The sequence below is a fragment of the Leucopleurus acutus genome, assembly GCF_964270905.1.
Source record: "Leucopleurus acutus genome assembly, chromosome: 15".
Classification (NCBI taxonomy): Eukaryota; Metazoa; Chordata; class Mammalia; order Artiodactyla; family Delphinidae; genus Leucopleurus; species Leucopleurus acutus.
In genome coordinates this window covers 50771483-50792593 of record NC_139157.1, presented here as the reverse complement: position 1 = coordinate 50792593, position 21111 = coordinate 50771483, and the positions used below count along the sequence as shown (strand labels likewise).

The 21111-nt window shown below is 36.7% G+C and overlaps 1 protein-coding gene across 1 annotated transcript in view; it reads right to left on the bottom strand.

Moving 5' to 3' along the window:
• Positions 1–2644: 2644 nt before the first annotated feature.
• Positions 2645–21111, bottom strand: part of SNX3 (sorting nexin 3) — a 43771-nt gene continuing 25304 nt past the window's right edge. The window contains exons 2-4 of the mRNA XM_082856032.1: positions 13194–13289; positions 4758–4882; positions 2645–3396 (exon numbers count right to left, since the gene is read on the bottom strand). Coding sequence (XP_082712158.1) covers positions 3291–3396; positions 4758–4882; positions 13194–13289 — 327 coding nt within the window. The 3' untranslated portion in view covers positions 2645–3290. The remainder of the gene's footprint in view (positions 3397–4757; positions 4883–13193; positions 13290–21111) is intronic.

The following is a 21111-nucleotide window of genomic DNA, read 5'->3' as shown; positions in this document are numbered from 1 at the left end:
CGGATATTATTTACTTCACAGGGAGGTTCTGTGACAGAGATCACAAAGGAACTATCAAGGAAAACATACTCCATCCTCCTAAAACAGTTTCTAACTTGTTTCCCAGTCCAAACACTTTCATATTGTAATAATCACAGCTAGCACTCACGGAGCAGTTAACCTATAAACCAGGCAGTGTGCTAAGCTACCTGTTCATTCATACCTCAAACAAATTTTATCTGTAAAGGCTTAGAGGCCAGCAGCCTTCTCCTTTCATTGGCTATATTCACCCAAAACAGGCAAAGCAAGCTGAAGCAACAGGAGTGGCCCTTAACAAGAGGGCTGAGTTAAAAAGATGCCAGATATAATAAAAAGGAGATGCTCCCTCATGTCCAGCCCAGAGGTCAGCATGACTACTGAGGGTCATGACGGCAGAACCACCGAGCAGGAAACCAAATACCAGATAAACCTATCCAGGAACTGCCACGGGCTTAGTGGTACCATCGGCTGCTGCTACTGCCACATCTGTGATCTCCACTGCCATTGGACAGCTATCATTAATTCTTTACATGTCTCAGGCACTGCAGTTCTGTGGATTTTACATTTGGTCCTCAACAACTATAAGTTACTAAAGGCACCACTGCTGTTGACCCTTTACATCTTGCAGGAGTTGGGACAAGGTGATAACTTACTGAGAGGACCCGGAGCCTGAGACTCTTGCTGCATAACTCACTGCCAATTTAACTTCTATTCTTTTAGGAAGACTCTTAAGGGCTTCTGGAACTTCCTCCTACATCATTAGAGTTAACAGCGCCTGCATTTTTACTTCACAGGATTAAAGGTGTCGTTTTAGTAAAGACCATGGTTTCAGTTCTCAAAGAGACAACACTGAGGAGTACCTCCTACATTAGGTAAAAACATGTTACCTAGAATAAACAACCTTTCATCTAATTTGAAACCTTCAAGTTTCTAAAAGCAGGCCTGCCCTTAGGAAATTGTAAAGACTAAAAGTAAGCAGGCCAGTACAACCTATCCTAAGCCACACTATTCCCTTGTCTATAAATGATCAAAAGCAAAAGAATTCCACAGTGAGTAGAAACCTAGGCACTGTTGACATTTTTCTGTTGTGGGAGGTGGTCCCGGGTACAGTGTAGGCAGTTTAGCAGCATCTCTAACCTTCTGCCCACTAGATTCCAGTAGCATCCCCCAGTTGTGATAACCAAAAATGTCTTGCGAGGGGCTTCCCTGCTGGCGCGGTGGTTAAATCTGCCTGCCAATGCAGAGGACATGGGTTCGAGCCCTCGTCTGGGAAGATCCCACATGCCGCGGAGCAACTGAGCCCGTGCATCACAACTACTGAGCCTGTGCTCTAGAGCCCGCGAGCCACAACTACTGAGCCCACATGCCACAACTACTGGGCCTGCGCTCTAGAGACCACGAGCCACAACTAACGAGCCCACGTGCCACAACTACTGAAGCCCGTGCGCCTAGAGCCTGTGCTCCACGACAAGAGGAGCCACTGCAGTGAGAAGCCCACGCACCGCAACAAAGAGTAGCCCCCGTTCGCCACAACTAGAGAAAGCCTGCGTGCAGCAACAGAGACCCAACACAGTCAAAAGTAAATAAATAAATTAAAAAAAAAAAAGTCTTGCGATATTGCCAGATGTTCCCCGGGAGGCAAAATCATGTATGCTTTAGAGGAATTATTGAGTTTAGCAGAACTACCATTACTCTGTTCTGCATACCAAAAACTGACAACCTTTGATCTGACTGCTCTAGCTCACTGAAACACAATTCACAGTTGTTTAGCTCTGTACTTTTATGGAACTGTGACATATTTAAGCAACAAAAGATATTACAGAGCAGCTCTGACTTCTTCCTATGATATCCATCTGCTTGGGGGACATCGTAGTTTGGTCAAGGCCTAAGCTGATTTCCTCTCAAATGGACTGACCTGTCTCTACATGAGACACTTCTGGGGTGCAAGGGCAAACTTTCCTTACCTTGGAGTTTAACTCTAGGTCACAACGGGTCCCCCAAGCACCAGATGTTGTGCAGATTCAAATTGGAGACCACATTCTGGCCGTAAAGGTCTGGCCGCAACACAAGTTAGGCAGCAAGGAGTCAATGCATTTGCTGGTTTCTTATCAATAATACAAGTCAGCTAGAACACTGCCCTTCTCCCTTGGTTAAAGAGGAGAAAGCATGCCACTATCCTAAACCAAACTAAAGAGAAAGCATGAACCTGCTGACTAAGAAAACGGTTATTACACCCTTGCTAAGTTAAACAAGTCACTCAGATGAGCTAGGGAAAAAATTCTTCTGAAAAATAGGGGGCATGCTATTGACTTATCTTAAAAGGCCTTTTGAAAAGAATGACTTGAGATTATAGAGCATTTTCCAAATACACAAAGTGCTTCATAACAACTCAGTAAGCTTTAAGGAATGCTTTTCCTAGTACATCACTTTTTTTGTTGTGTAAAAGAAAATAGCCCCATTCAAAGGGTAGTAGCATATTTGATATCACCAGTGCTTAAAGAGGAATGGAGTTACAGGAATGAGAAAAGTATATAATTAGTAAATAATCCCTCTCAACAAGTGAGTTAAGTAGGAAAGTCTTCTGAAGGGAGAAAAGAAAAGCCAGAAGCAACACAATCAGTGCATATCAGAAATGCATTTTTATTTTTATTTGAAAACAACTTAAATTTTTAGACAAATGATTTTAGTATATAAATTTGATTTTGTTTTTATACAGAATATAAAGATTTCCCTCACTGATCTTCCATGTGAAGGGGATTACAAGCCTGAAGGGAGATACTTTCTGCACACAAGTGTGTATCTTACGTGTAGGGTACTGGAAACCAATGTGTAGTGCTTCCACACATAAATTAGGTCAAGTGACACCACGTATTAAAAAGGGGATAAGAGAAAAATTCTATTAATCAGATTCAAGAAGCAAACATGACACAAAAACTGCAGGTAAGACCAAATGAGTAACTTTAGTTAGGACACTGCAAGTTATACTAGAGTAACAGGTTTGTGAAGCTAGAGTGTGTACCACATTAAAACTGCAAGAAAGAACTATTTATATAGAAAGGCTGGAATGAGGGATTTTTTTCACGAAAGCAAATTAACTTCTTGTCAACTGCCAAAACAAAACAGAACAAAACTGAGCATATGAGTGTTAGTATACTGCAGGCATATTATACCAGTTTTTGTGCAGCATGCTAAAGTTAGTTAGAACTTCTTCACTGGTGCATATGAATCATTAATAGTCATGGAAAGTTTTTCTTGCCCCTTCTTGCCAAATTTCAGGCATGTCTTATTTTAGATGGAGTATAGCTTTTATCTATAATTTCATCCTGTAAAAACATATGAAGACAACGTTCATTCTGTGCCAGAGGATGACCAGCGACCCTAGGAATAAAAGATACAAATTCAGTCCAGTATTTTATAAAAGTGGTGGAGGGGGACCAAATATACACATTTTAAGGTTAGGAAGCACAAACAACTTAGTAATAATAAGTGTTATTCTGGACTGCCCATAAAGCTATGGTCTATCAACTAACAGTATATTTTCTTTCCTTCAGATCATAAGGGTAATTTAGAAAACATTTAATCACTAGTTTTGCACTGCCTCTGGCGTATGTACGCAATTAACTTCTTTACATATTAGTTGGTATATTCGTAAGAAACCTAAATGAATTTTAATGTTAAAAGTGAAACAATGTCATTGATTCTAAGAATCCATTTTAAAGAAGGAAAAGATGTAGGATTATAGTTAGAAATACACTGAAGTTCAATAAAAGCCCCAAAATACTAAGAAACAGGCACAAATGTTCAGGTTTTTTTGTTTTTGTTTTTTGCTTGCTTTTAAACGTTTCCATCAGACTAAACACAAGATCAGACTGAGCAACCAGACTTTATTTCAGAATTTAAAAACATCCAAGCTAGCACTGCCTTCTCCAAAAAGAACGTATGTTCATAAGAAGACAATGAAGGTTGTGTGCTCTCAGATAACTAAAAGTTAAGGGCTTTGTATAACTTTCCCTCTGTTTACCACTCACAGATCTTCAAATTACTAGATAAAAATTAAAGTATTGCTAATAAATAAGCTCACACAACCGTATTCTCTAGGAGTTGACTTTATTTGGTCAAACTTAAGGCCAAATGCACAATTATAGTGAGCCCTTTCCAGGCATAACTTTTCCAAAAAAGAAAAAAAAAAAGAGGCTATATTTCAAATAGGAATAAAATTAAAAGCTAGAGTTTGAGTTTATTAAGTTTCTAAAGTAAAAGATAAATGATACAGTCTCCTTACATTTTCAAAAGAATATATTTTGCCACAAAAATTTTAAATGTGCACCTTTACACAAGACATGCTGATGATACTTCCATCTGCAATCAAAATGATTGCAAGTGTATTGTAAGTGTTACTGTTCATGCTAGAACATACCTTAAATCAGAAAGAATCATAAGTAAAACTATTTTTTAAATGCTGTAATTTTGAACGTAATTTGCATAAATTAACCAAGAAAAACAAATACAAAACTTAGGTCAACACAAAGATACTCGTATTACTCAAGTGTGTTAATATTTATCACGATATTCAACTTGTTATATGTTTTCACTTTGTTTAAACGATACAAAAAGTTAGGAAATGACCAAAAAGAAAAAGCACCAGTTTAGTCTGATATCTAAATTAATAAACAGCAGTCACCTAAAGACAGCTCAGAACACTATTCACTCTTAGACCTTAAGGAACAGAAAGCACTTACTTGTTTATAAACTGCTCCAGCCCTTGCTTCCTTTCTTCAATAAAATTGTCATCAAATATTCCATCATCTCCTCTAAAAGGAAGCTGACGCAAAAACGCTTTCCCAGGGAGTGGGGGAACTACAACCTAAAACAAGATAAGGAAAGAAAGTTCTTGAACATGCTGGCTGAGTTGGGAAAATTTAGAGAGCATAACATGAAGACAAAGTATATCTTCACTATGAGAACCATCCCATTGTTAAACTAGTTTAAATATACAGTAAAAGGGAATCAATAAAAATACACTGAAAAATGATTCAATGTTTTGGAGGCAAGATAACCAAAATGCCACAATAGTCCATCAGACCAAAGCTCCTCAATGGCAGGGCCCACAGCTTCATTTTCATTTTTCCTGGACTTATCAAAGCACAAGTATACAAAGCGAATAATCAATACTGAAGTAAAGGCTACCGTGCCCCTCAGACAGTTCTGATGTCACTTGGGGAAGACAATGCTTTATTACAATGGTAACTGAAGAGATCAAACTCAACTCTCAATTAAATGAAGAAGTAAAATACTAACAATGTTCTTTCTGGCATGGGCAGATAAGAATTCTGTGGTAAATTTCTTCCACCTCATACCAGCTGCATATAATCTTTCCTACCTGTGTTTGAGGTGATGACAAAATAATCAACTCTACTTGTTGCCACTCTTCCATTTCCTAGGCTAAGAAGCACGTCAACTTTCTCCCAAACCCATTATCCTATCTTTCCCCAAAGACCTGTCATTTCTTCCTTCCCACACTAGAGGAACATCCCAAATTTTCCCTGTCAAAGCCTAACTTTCCTCTAGGGACAACTTATGACTGATCTCCCTCTTCTGGGAATTATCTGGAGCTCAAATATTTGTTTGAATTAAATAGCACCTAGCTATTTATTTCACAGGTTAGTTGGGTTCTCTACCTCAGAATTTCTCAACCATGGCACTATTAACATTTTGAACTAGATAATGTACTGGGGGGAGGGGTTTCTTGTACACCGTAGAATACCTATTCAACAGCATCCCAGGCCTCTACCCACTAGACGCCGCCAGTAGGCACCCCGCAGTTGTGACAGTAACAATGGTCTCCAGACACTGTCAAATGTCTCCTGGGGAACAAAACTGCCCCTGGTGGAGAACCACCAATCTATCCTATTAATGCTTTCAAATCAAGGACCCTTGTCTCAGGCTTTTTACGGTTATTTTAAGAAAAGCTGGGTATACAACAGAAGCTCAAATATCTGTTAAATGACTAACCACTTAGGTGAATCCTTATCTTATGTTAAAACAGAGAAAAGGTGTGGGCAAACAAGTCAAACAAGGAGAAATATAAATAGCAAACACCAGTAATAAAATCATATATATTCTAAGAGGTAAAACCTAAAACCCTTGATGCAGAGTTTCTATCCTAAAATGATAATTCAACAAGGTAAAAAAGGGAAAGATCATAAAACTTCTTACAGATCAGCAAAAAACAAAGAGCAAAAAAGAAACACAAAACCAATGCCCAACATAAACTTTGTAATTCCTTCCTAGATCTACTCTCCCCAGATACCCAATGCTTAAGACATCTAAAGATTGGTCTTCATAAGTTTGCTTTAACATTCTTAAATCTCTCCCCTATATTAGCATTTGTCAAGTTGAAGAGTTAAAACCTGCAGGGAACTTACAATTAAAAAACAGGGATCATGACCACTAGCTGAGCTCCAGCAGAATAGTTTATATGATGGGCAGGAAAAAACATCTGCATCTATAAAGCTATTATAAAAAAAGGAATATAGAACCAGTGTGTTAACGAAATGACCACCATTAATTCAGGGTAGAATTTAGCATGAAATATAAGATTAAAAATTACTATGTATTATCATCCGTAGAGATACGTTCTTACTAATACTCAAAATACTCATTGAAATGGATGGTAAGGTTGTAGGCAACAGGATTAATCACCTACAAAAATCATGAGTGGTTTGTCCAGCTAAGATCCCAAAGATCTTCAACATCAAATTATTTTTGCTTAAGCAGTCTGAAAAGATCTACTTAGAATTCTTACACCAATTTAAAAGTAATGAGTCTGATGATATGTGTGTGTATGTGGGGCAAGAAGTGGACAGAAGGATATCTGGCCAGCATAATATAGTGAAAGCATACTGAAATAAAAAAAGCTAAACGATTGAACCATAATGACCAGTAAATACAATAAATTTCATCTACTTTCTAGTCTAGTATAACAGATCTTAATTAAAAGTACTAATATATAAATAAAACAACTTGATTAATTGTTCTTAGCAATACTAATGTATGTACAACTTTCACACACGTTAAATGCCCAAAATAATTATCTGGTCTAATGTTAAAAGTGAAGTACTGTGCGTCAAAGGACAACATCAAGTGAAAATTCACAGAATAGGAGAAGATTTTTGCAAACTGTAAATCTGATGAGGGACTTGTAAGAGGTTTTTTTTGTTTTTTTAGTATAGTCTATATACAACTCAATAATAAAAGAAACTCAATAAAATGGGCAAAGGATGCGAAAAAAAATTTCTCCACAGAAGATATGTAAATGGCTGATAAGTACATGAAAAGATGATCAACATGATTAGCCATCAGGAAAATGAAAACCACGAGATACCACTTCACACATGCTAAGAAAGCTATAATAAAGAAATCAGATAATATTAAATGTTGGTGAGGATGTGGAAAAACATGGAACCTTTATACATTGTTGGTGGAAATGTAAAAATGGTATAGCTGTTCTGGAAAAAAAAGTCTGGGAGTTCCTCAAAAGGTTAAACAGAGTTATCATATGGCTGTAAATCCATTCTTAGGTATGTACCCAAGAAATACAAACATATGTCCATACAAAAACCTGTACATGAATGTTCACAGCAGCATTATTATTTTTTTAAAATATTTATTTATTTATTTGACTGCGTGGGTCTTAGTTGCGGCATGCGAGACCTAGTTCCCTGACCAGGGATCGAACCCGCGCCCCCTGCACTGGGAGCATAGTTTTAACCACTGGACCACCAGGGAAGTCCCATAGCAGCATTATTCTCAATAGTCAAAAAGCAGGAATGACCCAAATGTCTGCCAATGATAAATGGATAAATAAAATGTGGTTTATCCATACAAAAGAATATTTTGGGGAAATAAAAAGAAATGAAGTAGTGATTAACAATACAATAGGATGAACCTAGAAAACACTCTCAGTGAAAGAAGCCAGTGAAAGAAGCCAGACACAAACGACTACATATTCTACGTTTCTATTTATATGAAATGCCCAGAACAGGCAAATCCATAGAGAAAGATTAGTGGTTGTTTAGGGCTGGGTGAGGAGAAATTGGTAGTGATTACTCACGGGTATGGGGTTTCTCTTACGGTGTGATTACAGTGTTCTAAAACTGACTATAGTAATGGTTGCACATCTTTGTGAATATAGTAAGAACCACTGAATTGTACACTTTATTTTATTTTTTTACATCTTTATTGGAGTATAATTGCTTTACGATGGTGTGTTAGTTTCTGCTTTATTACAAAGTGAATCAGTTATACATATACATATGTTCCCATATCTCTTCCTTCTTGCGTCTCCCTCCCTCCCACCCTCCCTATCCCACCCCTCCAGGCGGTCACAAAACACCCGAGCTGATCTCCCTGTGCTATGTGGCTGCTTTCCACTAGCGATCTATTTTACGTTTGGTAGTGTATATATGTCCATGCCACTCTCTCACTTTGTCACAGCTTACCCCTCCCCCTCCCCATATCCTCAAGTCCATTCTCCAGTAGGTCTGTGTCTCCACTCCTGTCTTACCCCTAGGTTCTTCATGACTTTTTTTTTTTCTTAAATTCCATATATATGTGTTAGCATACGGTATTTGTCTTTCTCTTTCTGACTTACTTCACTCTGTATGACAGACTCTAGGTCCATCCATCTCATTACAAATAACTCAGTTTCATTTCTTTTTATGGCTGAGTAATATTCCATTGTATATATGTGCCACATCTTCCCTATCCATTCATCCGATGATGGACACCTAGGTTGTTTCCATCTCTGGGCTATTGTAAATAGAGCTGCAATAAACATTTTGGTACATGACTCTTTCTGAGTTATGGTTTTCTCAGGGTATATGCCCAGTAGTGGGATTGCTGGGTCATATGGTAGCTCTATTCGTAGTTTTCCAAGGAACCTCCATACTGTTCTCCATAGTGGCTGCACAATTCACATTCCCACCAGCAGTGCAAGAGTGTTCCCTTTTCTCCACACCCTCTCCAGCATTTATTGTTTCTAGATTTTTTGATGATGGCCATTCTGACTGGTGTGAGATGATATCTCATTGTAGTTTTGATTTGCATCTCTCTAATGATTAATGATGTTGAGCATTCCTTCATGTGTTTGTTGGCAGTCTGTATATCTTCTTTGAAGAAATGTCTATTTAGGTCTTCTGCCCATTTTTGGATTGGGTGGTTTGTTTTTTTGTTATTGAGCTGCATGAGCTGCTTATAAATTTTGGAGATTAATCCTTTTCAGTTGCTTCATTTGCAAATATTTTCTCCCATTCTGAGGGTTGTCTTTTGGTCTTGTTTATGGTTTCCTTTGCTGTGCAAAAGCTTTGAAGTTTCTTTAGGTCCCATTTGTTTATTTTTGTTTTTATTTCCATTTTTCTACGAGGTGGGTCAAAAAGGATCTTGCTGTGATTTATGTCATCGTTCTGCCTATGTTTTCCTCTAAGAGTTTTATAGTGTCTGGCCTTACATTTAGGTCTTTAATCCATTTTGAGCTTATTTTTGTGTACGGTGTTAGGGAGTGATCTAATCTCATACTTTTACATGTACCTGTCCAGTTTTCCCAGCACCACTTATTGAAGAGGCTGTCCTTTCTCCACTGTACATTCCTGCCTCCTTTATCAAAGATAAGGTGACCACATGTGCGTGGGTTTATCTCTGGGCTTTCTATCCTGTTCCATTGATCTATGTGTCTGTTTTTGTGCCAGTACCATACTGTCTTGATTACTGTAGCTTTGTAGTATAGTCTGAAGTCAGGGAGCCTGATTCCTCCAGCTCCGTTTTTCGTTCTCAGGATTGCTTTGGCTATTCGTGGTCTTTTGTGTTTCCATACAAATTGTGAATTTTTTTGTTCTAGTTCTGTGAAAAATGCCAGTGGCAGTTTGACAGGGATTGCATTGAATCTGTAGATTGCTTTGGGTAGTAGAGTCATTTTCACAATGTTGATTCTTCCAATCCAAGAACATGGTATATCTCTCCATCTATTTGTATCATCTTTAATTTCTTTCATCAGTGTCTTATAATTTTCTGCATACAGGTCTTTTGTCTCCTTAGGTAGGTTTATTTCGAGATATTTTATTATTTTTGTTGCAATGGTAAATGGGAGTGTTTTCTTGATTTCACTTTCAGATTTTTCTTCATTAGTGTATAGGAATGCCAGAGATTTCTGTGCATTAATTTTGTATCCTGCTACTTTACCAAAGTGGGGTTTATTCCAGGAATGCAAGGATTCTTCAGTATACGCAAATCAATCAACGTGATATACCATATTAACAAATTGAAGGAGAAAAACCATATGATCATCTCAATAGACGCAGAGAAAGCTTTTGACAAAATTCAACACCCATTTATGATAAAAACCCTGCAGAAAGTTGGCATAGAGGGAACTTTCCTCAACATAATAAAGGTCATATATGACAAACCCACAGGCAACATCATCCTCAATGGTGAAAAACTGAAAGCATTTCCACTAAGAAGAGGAACAAGACAAGGTTGCCCACTCTCACCACTCTTATTCAACATAGTTTTGGAAGTTTTAGCCACAGCAATCAGAGAAGAAAAGGAAATAAAAGGAATCCAAATCGGAAAAGAAGAAGTAAAGCTGTCACTGTTTGCAGATGACATGATACTATACATAGAGAATCCTAAAGATGCTACCAGAAAACTACTAGAGCTAATGAATTGTACACTTTAAATTGGTGAATTGTATGGCATGTGAATTATGTCAATAAAGCTGTCATAAAAAAAGTGATGTATACATTCATGAAATGCGTATTAAACACTCCAGTGTGCCAGGTGCTATGTTAAGCAAAGCCACAAGCCTATCAAGACATTTCTTCCCATAATCAGACAGAAAAAGACAAATACTGTATGATCTCACTTATATGTGGAATCGAAAAGAGCTGAATTCACAGAAACAGAGAGTAGTAGATGGGTTGAGGGGTGGGGGAAATGAAGAGACATTGGTCAAACGGTACAACCTCTCAGTTAAAAGATGAGTAGGTTCTGGGATCTAATGTATAGCATGGTAACTATAGTTAACAGGATTATATTGTACTCTTAAAAGTTGCTAAGAGAAACATCGAATGTTTCAAGAGATATTGAATGTTACCACCACTAACAACAAAACAACAAAAACAAAAACCCCTATGTGAAGTGACAGATGTATTAACTAATTTTATTATGGTAATCATTTCACAATATATACATATATCAAATCATTTTGTTATATAACTTAATGTTATTTGTCAATTCTATCTCAATAAAGGTGGGGGGAAAAAAGACACTTTTCCCTATGGTCATAAAAAATTTCTTCTTTGTTACCCAAAACTTTCCTAACTTGTTTTGTACATTTAGATCTTCAAACCATCTGTAATTTATATACAGTGAGTTATAAATCTTTATTCCCAAATAGCCAAATGTTTCAACCCCATTTACTGAATATAAATTCCTTTTTGCACAAACTGACAATGTTATTTTTGTTATGAACTAAATTTCCAGTAAACATGTGGTCAGCTTCTAAATTTTCTGACATTCTGCTAATCTATTTGTCCATACCTAAAGCAATACTACATTGTTTTAATTACTATAGTCTTAACATATGCTCTGATGTCTGCAGGTGCTAAATTATTGGTAAAAATAACTTTTGGCTATTCTTGAGCTTTCTCTGATTCTAAAGCTCTATATAAATCTGCAGGTTTATAAAGAACTCCAATAAGATTTGTATTAGAATTTTACAAATTTATAAATAAGTTAGGAGATACTGCCTTATTTCTGTCAGGTCTACTGCTAAAATCCCACCTCTAAGAGAGGCCTTCCCTTGACTATCCTATATGACAGTAGCTCTCCTGGCACTCCCTATTTCCCTTAATTTTGATTTTTAGAGCATATTACCATCTAATATATTATATATCTTACCATCTTTTTCTGGTCTCCCTTCACCACTACCCCAACTTACCCAATAAAGTGCCATAAAAGTAGGGACCCTTCATTTGTTCACAGTTTTGTCTGCAACTCACAGAACACACAGAATGAGCTCTCAAATGTTTATAGAGTAAATGAATCTTCAAAAGTGAATATTCCAAACCAGGAATGTAATATTTCTGTTTATTATGGTCTTCTTTTGATCTTTCAATGAAATTTTAAAGTTTTCTTTACATGGGTCTTATATTTCCAGTTTTATCTGTAAGTATTTTATACTTGAATATTCTTTGGAGTAAAACTGTTTTTCCATTTTTGATGGAATGCTATGATTTGTATATGTTGCTCTTGTATCCAGCCACATTTTTCTGGTTAAGGACGTTTTCCTTCCTTTTCTACCTTAGTACGCTTCAGAAGCGGGAACGAGTTAGCCTTAACCTACTTCAGGGCTCCTACCATACCCACTTCTTATCCTACTACACTTGAGTCACAAGATAACTTTTCGCTATTCTGAGTGTACTTCTCATGACTCCATGCCATATATGTCATTCTGATGTAGGGCTGAAATAAGAGACATTAGAATGAGACCTTGTTCTCTCTATGTTGCAGCCAAAGCCACCAAATTTCTTCTAAGAGAAGACAATTATTATCAGGATATATGAGAGTGTTCTAAAACTGCAGGTAGCAACCCAACAGTAGATCATGGCCATCATTTAAAAAGCTAATCTGAGGAATATCAGTACCTGTCACACAGAGTAAGGTAAGTACTGGTTTATGAAACTTCTGTTATATGTAAATGTGTGATGATAAAAAAAAAAGTATGGCGTCAGTAAAAAAAAAAAGAAAATGGAAATACACTGATATAGGAGATGTACCGAAGAAGAGAAATTTAGCAAGGGGAGGAGAGGAAGGTGGGACAGGAAGATCATGGAAAGGAAGGAAGCAATAGCAAGAAAGTTCTAAGAAGAGTTATCTAAGTGTAAGTCAGCAAAGGCCTCAACTGGGCCACTGAAGTAGACATGAGAAGGAAGAGTTCTAAGGAAAAACTGCACACTTCCCCCATCTCCTATGAAGTAAAATGAAATTGAACTATTTGAAAAAAAAAAAAAAGAAATGTTTTATTTTATTCACTTTATTCAAGATCATTCTCCTGAGAAGTCTTAAACATTAAAATTTGGAATGTTTTGTTTTACAGTCACATTACAAATAATTCTTACCTTACTCTCTCTTTCTAATTCACTTCGCAGCCATTCAAAGTCACTGTATCTTCTTCTAACGGTAGATTCCTTCAGCTTGAAAATAGGCAGATTTGTCTGAAACAAACAGAAAATCACTCCTAAGTTGAAGCATGTTATAGGGACTTCAAAAAAGTGGGGGGTTGGGGGAGGACCTGTTTGTCAAATCGATAATATGGCAAGCCTAGTTATGTTAATATAAGAAAATCATAAAGTTATTAAGATGACATTTTACCTTTAAATGTAAAAAAGTACATTTTTTACATGGCTGTTAAAAAGTATGTTATTTATACTAGAATACAACTTTTAAAATGCACGTTTGTACATATGCTTTTGGATGTCATTCTGCCTGACGTCAGTTACATAAATATAGGTCAGTTTTTCTATTTCAGTAAGCTGTAAAAATGTCAGGAGTGAGATGAAGCTAGCTCTGATTGCTATACAGTTTAGTATACAACGCTCATAGGGGAAACAGACCTTAACTACTTTGAAATGAAATACAAAATATTTTGTTATTATGACTAAATTAGATGTTTCATAGTGAAAGAAAAGAATACAGAATTATTCTTAATAGTCTTCTTAAAAATGCGAGAAAACAGCAGGGAAAGAGTGCAATGCACTCTTACCACCAATAGGAAATTAGGAGTCATACACATAAGGTCTATCTATCCAGAGCTTACAGGCTGAGGGCAAGTTTAAGAACTGAAAACATAATGCCCAGTACCTTGAGGTTACATCGGAATGGAAGACTATTCTTGAAAGAACGCAAAGACTACTTCGGTCAAATTCTAAACTTAAAGTAATAAGAAAGATTTCTATTATCGTTTACTGATCCTAAAGAGAAAATACACTACCAAATGCAATTTAAAATGGTTTACGACTGAGGGCTATTAGCAGAAGCTGTATACCACTACAATTTTATAATCAAGAATAGATTTTAAAATGCATATAATATCAAAAGTTGGTAGGGACAGAAATGACCTAACACAATTAATGCCATACCATACTGAAAATGCTATTTAATACTATATACTCTCAGATTATATTTTGTCCTTTATTCAGTCTTTGCACTTGTAGAATGACAAACTGTTTTAAAGCTGAAAAGAAAAAGTGTCACCAGAAGGAAAGACTGGCTTCTTACAGGGACATCATCATCATGTAAAATTCACCCCTAAGAAACTTCCAATCATTTGTTAAACTTAATGCCACTAGTAAGTGTCATTCAGCAAAAGAAAAGCTTTTTATTCAGGACCTTAAACCCATTTTGCAGTGGTTTCAATTTTTTCCAACGTGTATTAACTTCTCTATGTAGTATACCTTATAGCTTGGAATCTTCTACAGATGCTATTGGGCATAACGCCGTATAGGTTTCAAGCATGAAACCAAATCTCACAAGAGGTTTAAAAGCACTTGAATTTTCTTTCCCAGGTAACCACAACATTTGTTCATTGTATTAATGACTAAGAGCAAAATTGCACCTAACAAGACTCTTATTATACTAAAAGTCAAGCTTATATTTAGAGATGCTGGCTTGCTGTACAGAGGGGTATTCTCACTCCCCACAGGGAATAAAATTAGGTCCCCTGGAGAGCAGGATGATAATTCCCAGAAAGAAAGCACTGGATTATTTCTCTCTAATTTCACCCATTGGCTTTTTAACCAAGTTCACCCTTCCGCATTAAAATATTAAGTCTTTGTAAGTGTCTAAAGATAGAAAGGGCTTTACAGAATTGAGTGTTTTCTGCAGGTGAGACTTTACATTTTGAATTCCCTCCTCTCAAATTACTTTACAAAAGGGATTAGCTGCTCTCTTTATTCAATATGTTAAGATCAAGCTTGTGAAAAGAGTTCCCTAAGAATTTTCATACTTAAGGGTACGGAAGTCTATAAAGTTAATCTCTGAAACAACTTATCAAGCTTACAGGTACAATGTTGAGGGAAGAATGCCAATTCAGCTCATTTTACCTCCATTTTCCCTTTTGAACTTTTGACACAAGCATGATTATATCTGTTCACTTTAATAGACAGGTAGTGGGAGGGAGAAAAAGTCCATTCCTTTCTATGATTAGCTAAGAGTTTGATAGATAATATATTAAAAAAAGATCATGGTTAGCTTAAGAAAATTTCATGGTTTTCTCAGCTGGTTATAATTTCTCTTTATATGAGGACTGCTTTAGAGTTTTTTGTGGTTTTTTTAACATCTTTATTGGAGTATAATTGCTTTACAATGGTGTGTTAGTTTCTGCTGTATAACAAAGTGAATCAGCTACACATATACATACATCCCCATATCCCCTCTTATGTCTCCCTCCCGCCCTCCCTATCCCACCCCTCTAGGTGGACACAAAGCACCGAGCTGATCTCCCTGTGCTATGCAGCTGCTTCCCACTAGCTATCTATTTTACATTTGGTAGTATATATATGTCCAGGCCACTCTCTCACTTCATCCCAGCTTCCCCTTCCCCTTCCCCGTATCCTCAAGTCCATTCTCTATGTCTGCGTCTTTATTCCTGTCCTGCCACTACGTTCTTTAGAACCTTTTTTTTTTTAAGATTCCATATATATGTGTTAGCATACGGTATTTGTTTTTCTCTTTCTGACTTACTCCACTCTCTATGTCAGTCTCTAGGTCCATCCACCTCACTACAGAAAAACTCAATTTCGTTTCTTTTTATGGCTGAGTAATATTCTATTGTATATATGTGCCACATCTTCTTTATCCATTCATCTGTCGATGGACACTTAGGTTGCTTCCATGTCCTGGCTATTGTAAACAGCTGCAATGAACATTGTGGTACATGACACTTTTTGAATTATGGTTTTCTCAGGGTATATGCCCAGTAGTGGGATTGCTGGGTCATATGGTAGTTCTATTTTTAGTTTTTTGAGGAACCTCCATACTGTTCTCCATAGTGGCTGTATCAATTTACATTCCTACCAAGAGTGCAAGAGTGTTCCTTTTCTCCACACCCTCTCTAGCATTTATTCTTTGTAGATTTTTTGATGATGGCCATTCTGACCGGTGTGAGGTGATACCTCATTGTGGTTTCGATTTGCATTTCTCTAATGATTAGTGATGTTGAGCATCCTTTCGTGTATTTGTTTATAGAGTTTCGATAAAGTCACATCAAGTAATTCTTAGTATTATTTGCCCATTATTTTTAGAGTGTTAAGTGTGCCTGTTAACTTCTCCCTGATCATCACAAGGACTTGCAATTCAACTTGATCAAAATACAAATGAAAGATGCTGAGGTTTTTTGTTTAAGCCACTGGACTATCCCTGTTGATTACAAACTCTTACGATTGGTCACTTGCAACTTATTTAACCCTTATAAGATATTCTATTTTGGTTTTCTAAAGAGAAAAGAGTAAGGATAATTTGTTGTTTCCCCTACAGTTTTGGGAGGATGCAACTATTACTACAGTTTAAGAGCATCTATAAAAGGACACAGTGCTAGATAAGATGAGGAATATAACAATGAGTAAGATGCAGTCCCAGCCCTTATGAAGCTTATAATAGGTTACAAGATAAGCATATAAAAAGTTAAATTTACATGGTTAAAAATACCATACACCATAAACAAAAAGTTGAAAGACCACAAAAAACTGTAGACAATATATGCAATGAAAAACAAAGAAATAATTTCATGAAAATGTAAAGAACTTAAAAACTAATGAAAGATAAAGATGAATAACCTGACAAACAGAACAGGCAGAACACACAAAAACTATGTCAATAATGTTCAACTTCACTCACACAAGAAATGCCATTCGAAACAGTAAGATCCCATTTTCATTTGTCAGACAAGCAGGTATTAAATTTTAATACCCAATGATGGTGAAGATAGATAGGCATCTAAAAAACTTGCTGATAATAGTGAAAACTGGTACAACCTTTTAAGGAGGGTGTTTTGGTGATATCTATCACTCTTTTAAATGCATTTATCTTTTTTTCTTAGTTTAATTAAAAATATTTTTTCAATTTATTTATTTATTTTTGGCTGCGTTGTGTCTTTGTTGCTGCACGCGGGTTTTCTCTAGTTGCGTCGAGCAGAGGCTACTCTTTGTTGTGGTGTGTGGGCTTCTCATCGCAGTGGCTTCTCTTGTGGAGCACGGGCTCTAGGCGCGCAGGCTTCAGTAGTTGTGCCACGCGGGCTCAGTAGTTGTGGCACGCGGGCTCAGTAGTTGTGGCGCACGGGCTTAGTTGCTCCACGGCATGTGGGATCTTCCCGAACCAGAGCTCGAACCCGTGTCCCCTGCATTGGGAGGCGGATTCTCAACCACTGCGCCACCAGGTAAGTCCCAATGCATTTATCTTTTTTTTTTTTGCGGTACGCGGGCCTCTCACTGTTGTGGCCTCTCCCGTTGCGGAGAACAAGTTCCGGACCCGCAGGGTCAGTGGCCATGGCTCACGGGCCCAGCCGCTCCGCGGCATGTGGGATCTTCCCGGACCGGGCACGAACCCGTGTCCCCTGCATCGGCAGGTGGACTCTCAACCACTGTGCCACCAGGGAAGCCCGCATTTATCTTTTGAGCCAACAATTCCACCAGGAATTAATCCTACAAATATTTCCACATATGCAGAAAGGTATCAGTGCATAGAAATTTACTTTAGCATTGTTTATATAATAGCAAAAAACAAAAAATCACAACACACACACAAAACCCCAGAAAACTAAAAATCTTATTAAACTGTTACAAACATAAAATGAATTATTATACAGCTTTTAGAAAATATAACTCAGCCATAGACTGATCAGGAAGCCTACCTGAGACATGTAAAGTATAAGAAGTTTCAGAACAGTATATATCTACAGTATGATACCATTTGTATAAAGAAAAAGGAAAAAGCATAAAGGAACTGACGATTGGTTTGGTCAGCATTCCTTTAACACATGGAGTCAGCCATACTTCAGGAAGACAGTTGAGAATGGTGAAAACAGTGTGAACTACATGCAGAGAAGAAAGAAGTATATTTAGGAAGTAATTCTTGTATATTCTAAACCATAGGAGATGATGGGAATTAAAACTGAAAAGCCTGAATGTCTGGCTAAGGTATCTCCTGTGAGCACCAGCAGTTAACAAACATCTCTGAACAGGAAAATATCTTTAAATAAAAAAAGTATAACAGAGAAGTTACTATGAATTCAACAGATTAGCTACGTGTACTACCAAGGGGCAGCATGAAAACAGATGGTTCTATTCTCACCACACACAGAAGCATTTTTTTGGTGGTAATTATGTATGATTCTGGATATTAACTAGACTTATTGTGGTGATCATTTCACAATGTATACAAATATCAAATCATTATGTTGTACACCTGAAACTAATATAATGTTATATGTCAGTTATTCCTTAAAAAAAGAAAAAGGTTGGTTCTAGCTAGTTTTAAGTTTTATCTGCTTGAAGAATATGGAAAAGAGACAGACAACTGAGGCAAATTATAGCAAAAATTCTTTAAAGGTTTTTTTTGGGATATCATTTAAAATGCTTTTGACTTATCCAGAGACAAATAAAGTGCTGAATTCTGAAACTAAACATAAATCAGACTTAACTATGGTTAACTTAAGATGACTAAAACTTCTGAAACTTAAGCCAGATTTAGTATCTTCTCATCCTTACATTCATATTTTCCTCCTAATTTCAAGAAAAGTTGCTCTAGGGACTTCCCTGGTGGTCCAGTGGGTAAGACTCTGTACTCCCAATGCAGGGGACCCAGGTTTGATCCCTGGTAGGGGAACTAGATCCTGCATGCATGCTGCAACTAAGAGTTCACATGCCGCAACTAAGAAGTCTGCATGCCGCAACTAAGAGCCTGCATGCTGCAGCGAAGATCCCATGTGCCACAACTAAGACCTGGAGCAGCCCAAATAAATAAATAAATAAATAAATAAATAAATAAATAAATAAAAAAAAACAAAGAAAAGCTGCTCTAGTTGCTCAAGCTGAGCATAAACTAGAAACCACTGTTTTCCTTTAGCTATGGTTCATTTTACCTAACAGGTAAAAGTGTCAAACTCAGCCATTTGTATGAAATAACAATATTTGAGGAACAGTGACCAGAGACAGGCAAGATCAGAGACAAGCAAAACTAAAGTCCATCATTAGGCAGGAACCATAAAGTAAGACAGCCGTCAGCTATTTGTGTAGGTATGTGTTATTAGTAAATGCTGAAGGTAAGCTTAAGTAACCTTGGCCTATTTTAGACTTCTCAGTTTCACTCATGGAGTTATGAACGTTCTGCAAAGCAAAGACAGAGGCTCCTATAAATATTTACATCAACTATTGTCATACATATAAGAAACTGCAAATTAACCATAATTTAAGCTATGTCAGGGCTATGGCCCAAACTAACACTTAAAAAGCAGAGAATTATAATCATCTGCCCCTCAAAAAGTTAAGTTGGTTGACTGGAATCCATAAAGTCTATAAAAACTATTTTATTCCACATTGAAAATATGCTTTTAGTAATCATTATAAGCCAAATACTAGTTAAATGTCACCACTACTTAATAACATTTTTTTGGAAAACTATAAAATAGGTTACCTATATTAACAAGGGAGGCAAAAGCCGAGAATACAACACGAGTGATCAGATCTGGCACTGAAAGGAGCTTTTAAAGTCATATCTAAATATAGAACACAATATTAAAAAGTCAGAGCTAAAAAAGTCAATCCAAAATCTCTACTCCGTATCCTATTCCTACTACTGAAGTCAAAGAAGTCTTCTTCAACCTGGTTATGCTTCAGAATTACCTGAGTAGTTTAAAACAACTTCTTAAATGAAGAATAACACAAATAGAGAAAAGTGCACAAATACATTGAGGGTACAGCTCAATAAGTTTTCCGGTGGTAGTAATCTGGGTAGTCCTAAAACAAAACAAAACAAAACATGGGGCGTCCCTGGGGGCATAGTGGTTAAGAATCTGCCTGCCAATGCAGGGGACATGGGTTCGAGCCCTGCTCCGGGAAAATCCCACATGCCGTGGAGCAACTAAGCCCGTGCGCCACAACTACTGAGCCTCTGCTCTAAAGCCTGTGAGCCACAACTACTGAGCCCACGTGCCACAACTACTGAAGCCTGCGCTCCTCAACAACAGAAGCCACCTCAATGAGAAGCCTGCGCACTGCAATGAAGAGTAGGCCTCACTCGCCGCAACTAGAGAAAGCCCACATGCAGCAACGAAAATCCAATGCAGCAAAAAATAAATAAATAAATTTATTTAAAAAAAAAGAATCAAGCACTGCCTCATTATTCCTCTTTTTTTTTGACGTTTAAAGTTTTTACTGATTTGACACAAAACGAAGATAACATAAAATTCTTTATAAGATTCACACAAATTGGTTAAGGAATGTCAGTTCAGAGTATTTAAGCTTAATACTGCACAAAGAAAATTCAAAATGCCCATAAATATGACAATTCATAAAATGAAAGAAACTTGATGGAGACTTCCCTAAATTTGACAAGCCCCATAATCTACATGGCATTACAAATAATGATATATGACACTATTTTTTTCCTAAATTATCATTAGTAAAGAACAAAATTTTATTCTCCATGCTGGAGGAAGGAATATAATTTTTAAAAATTTTTTCTATATAAAATATTATAAAATTGCTGTCATATGTAGAAGTGATCAACGAGTATACAGCAGCAAAAACCTCAAAAAAATATAGAATGGTGTTAGGCAGTTAGTAAAAGTATGTTAATTTCTGAATTTTGTGATGTCAGTAATATTCTGCAGTTTTCTTTTTTAATTGAAGTATAGTGGATTTTCAATATTATATTAGTTTCAGGTGTACAACGGAGTGGCTCAAAATTTTTATAGATTATACTCCATTTGTATTATAAAATATTGGCTATATTCCCTGTGCTGTACAATATATCCTTGTAGTT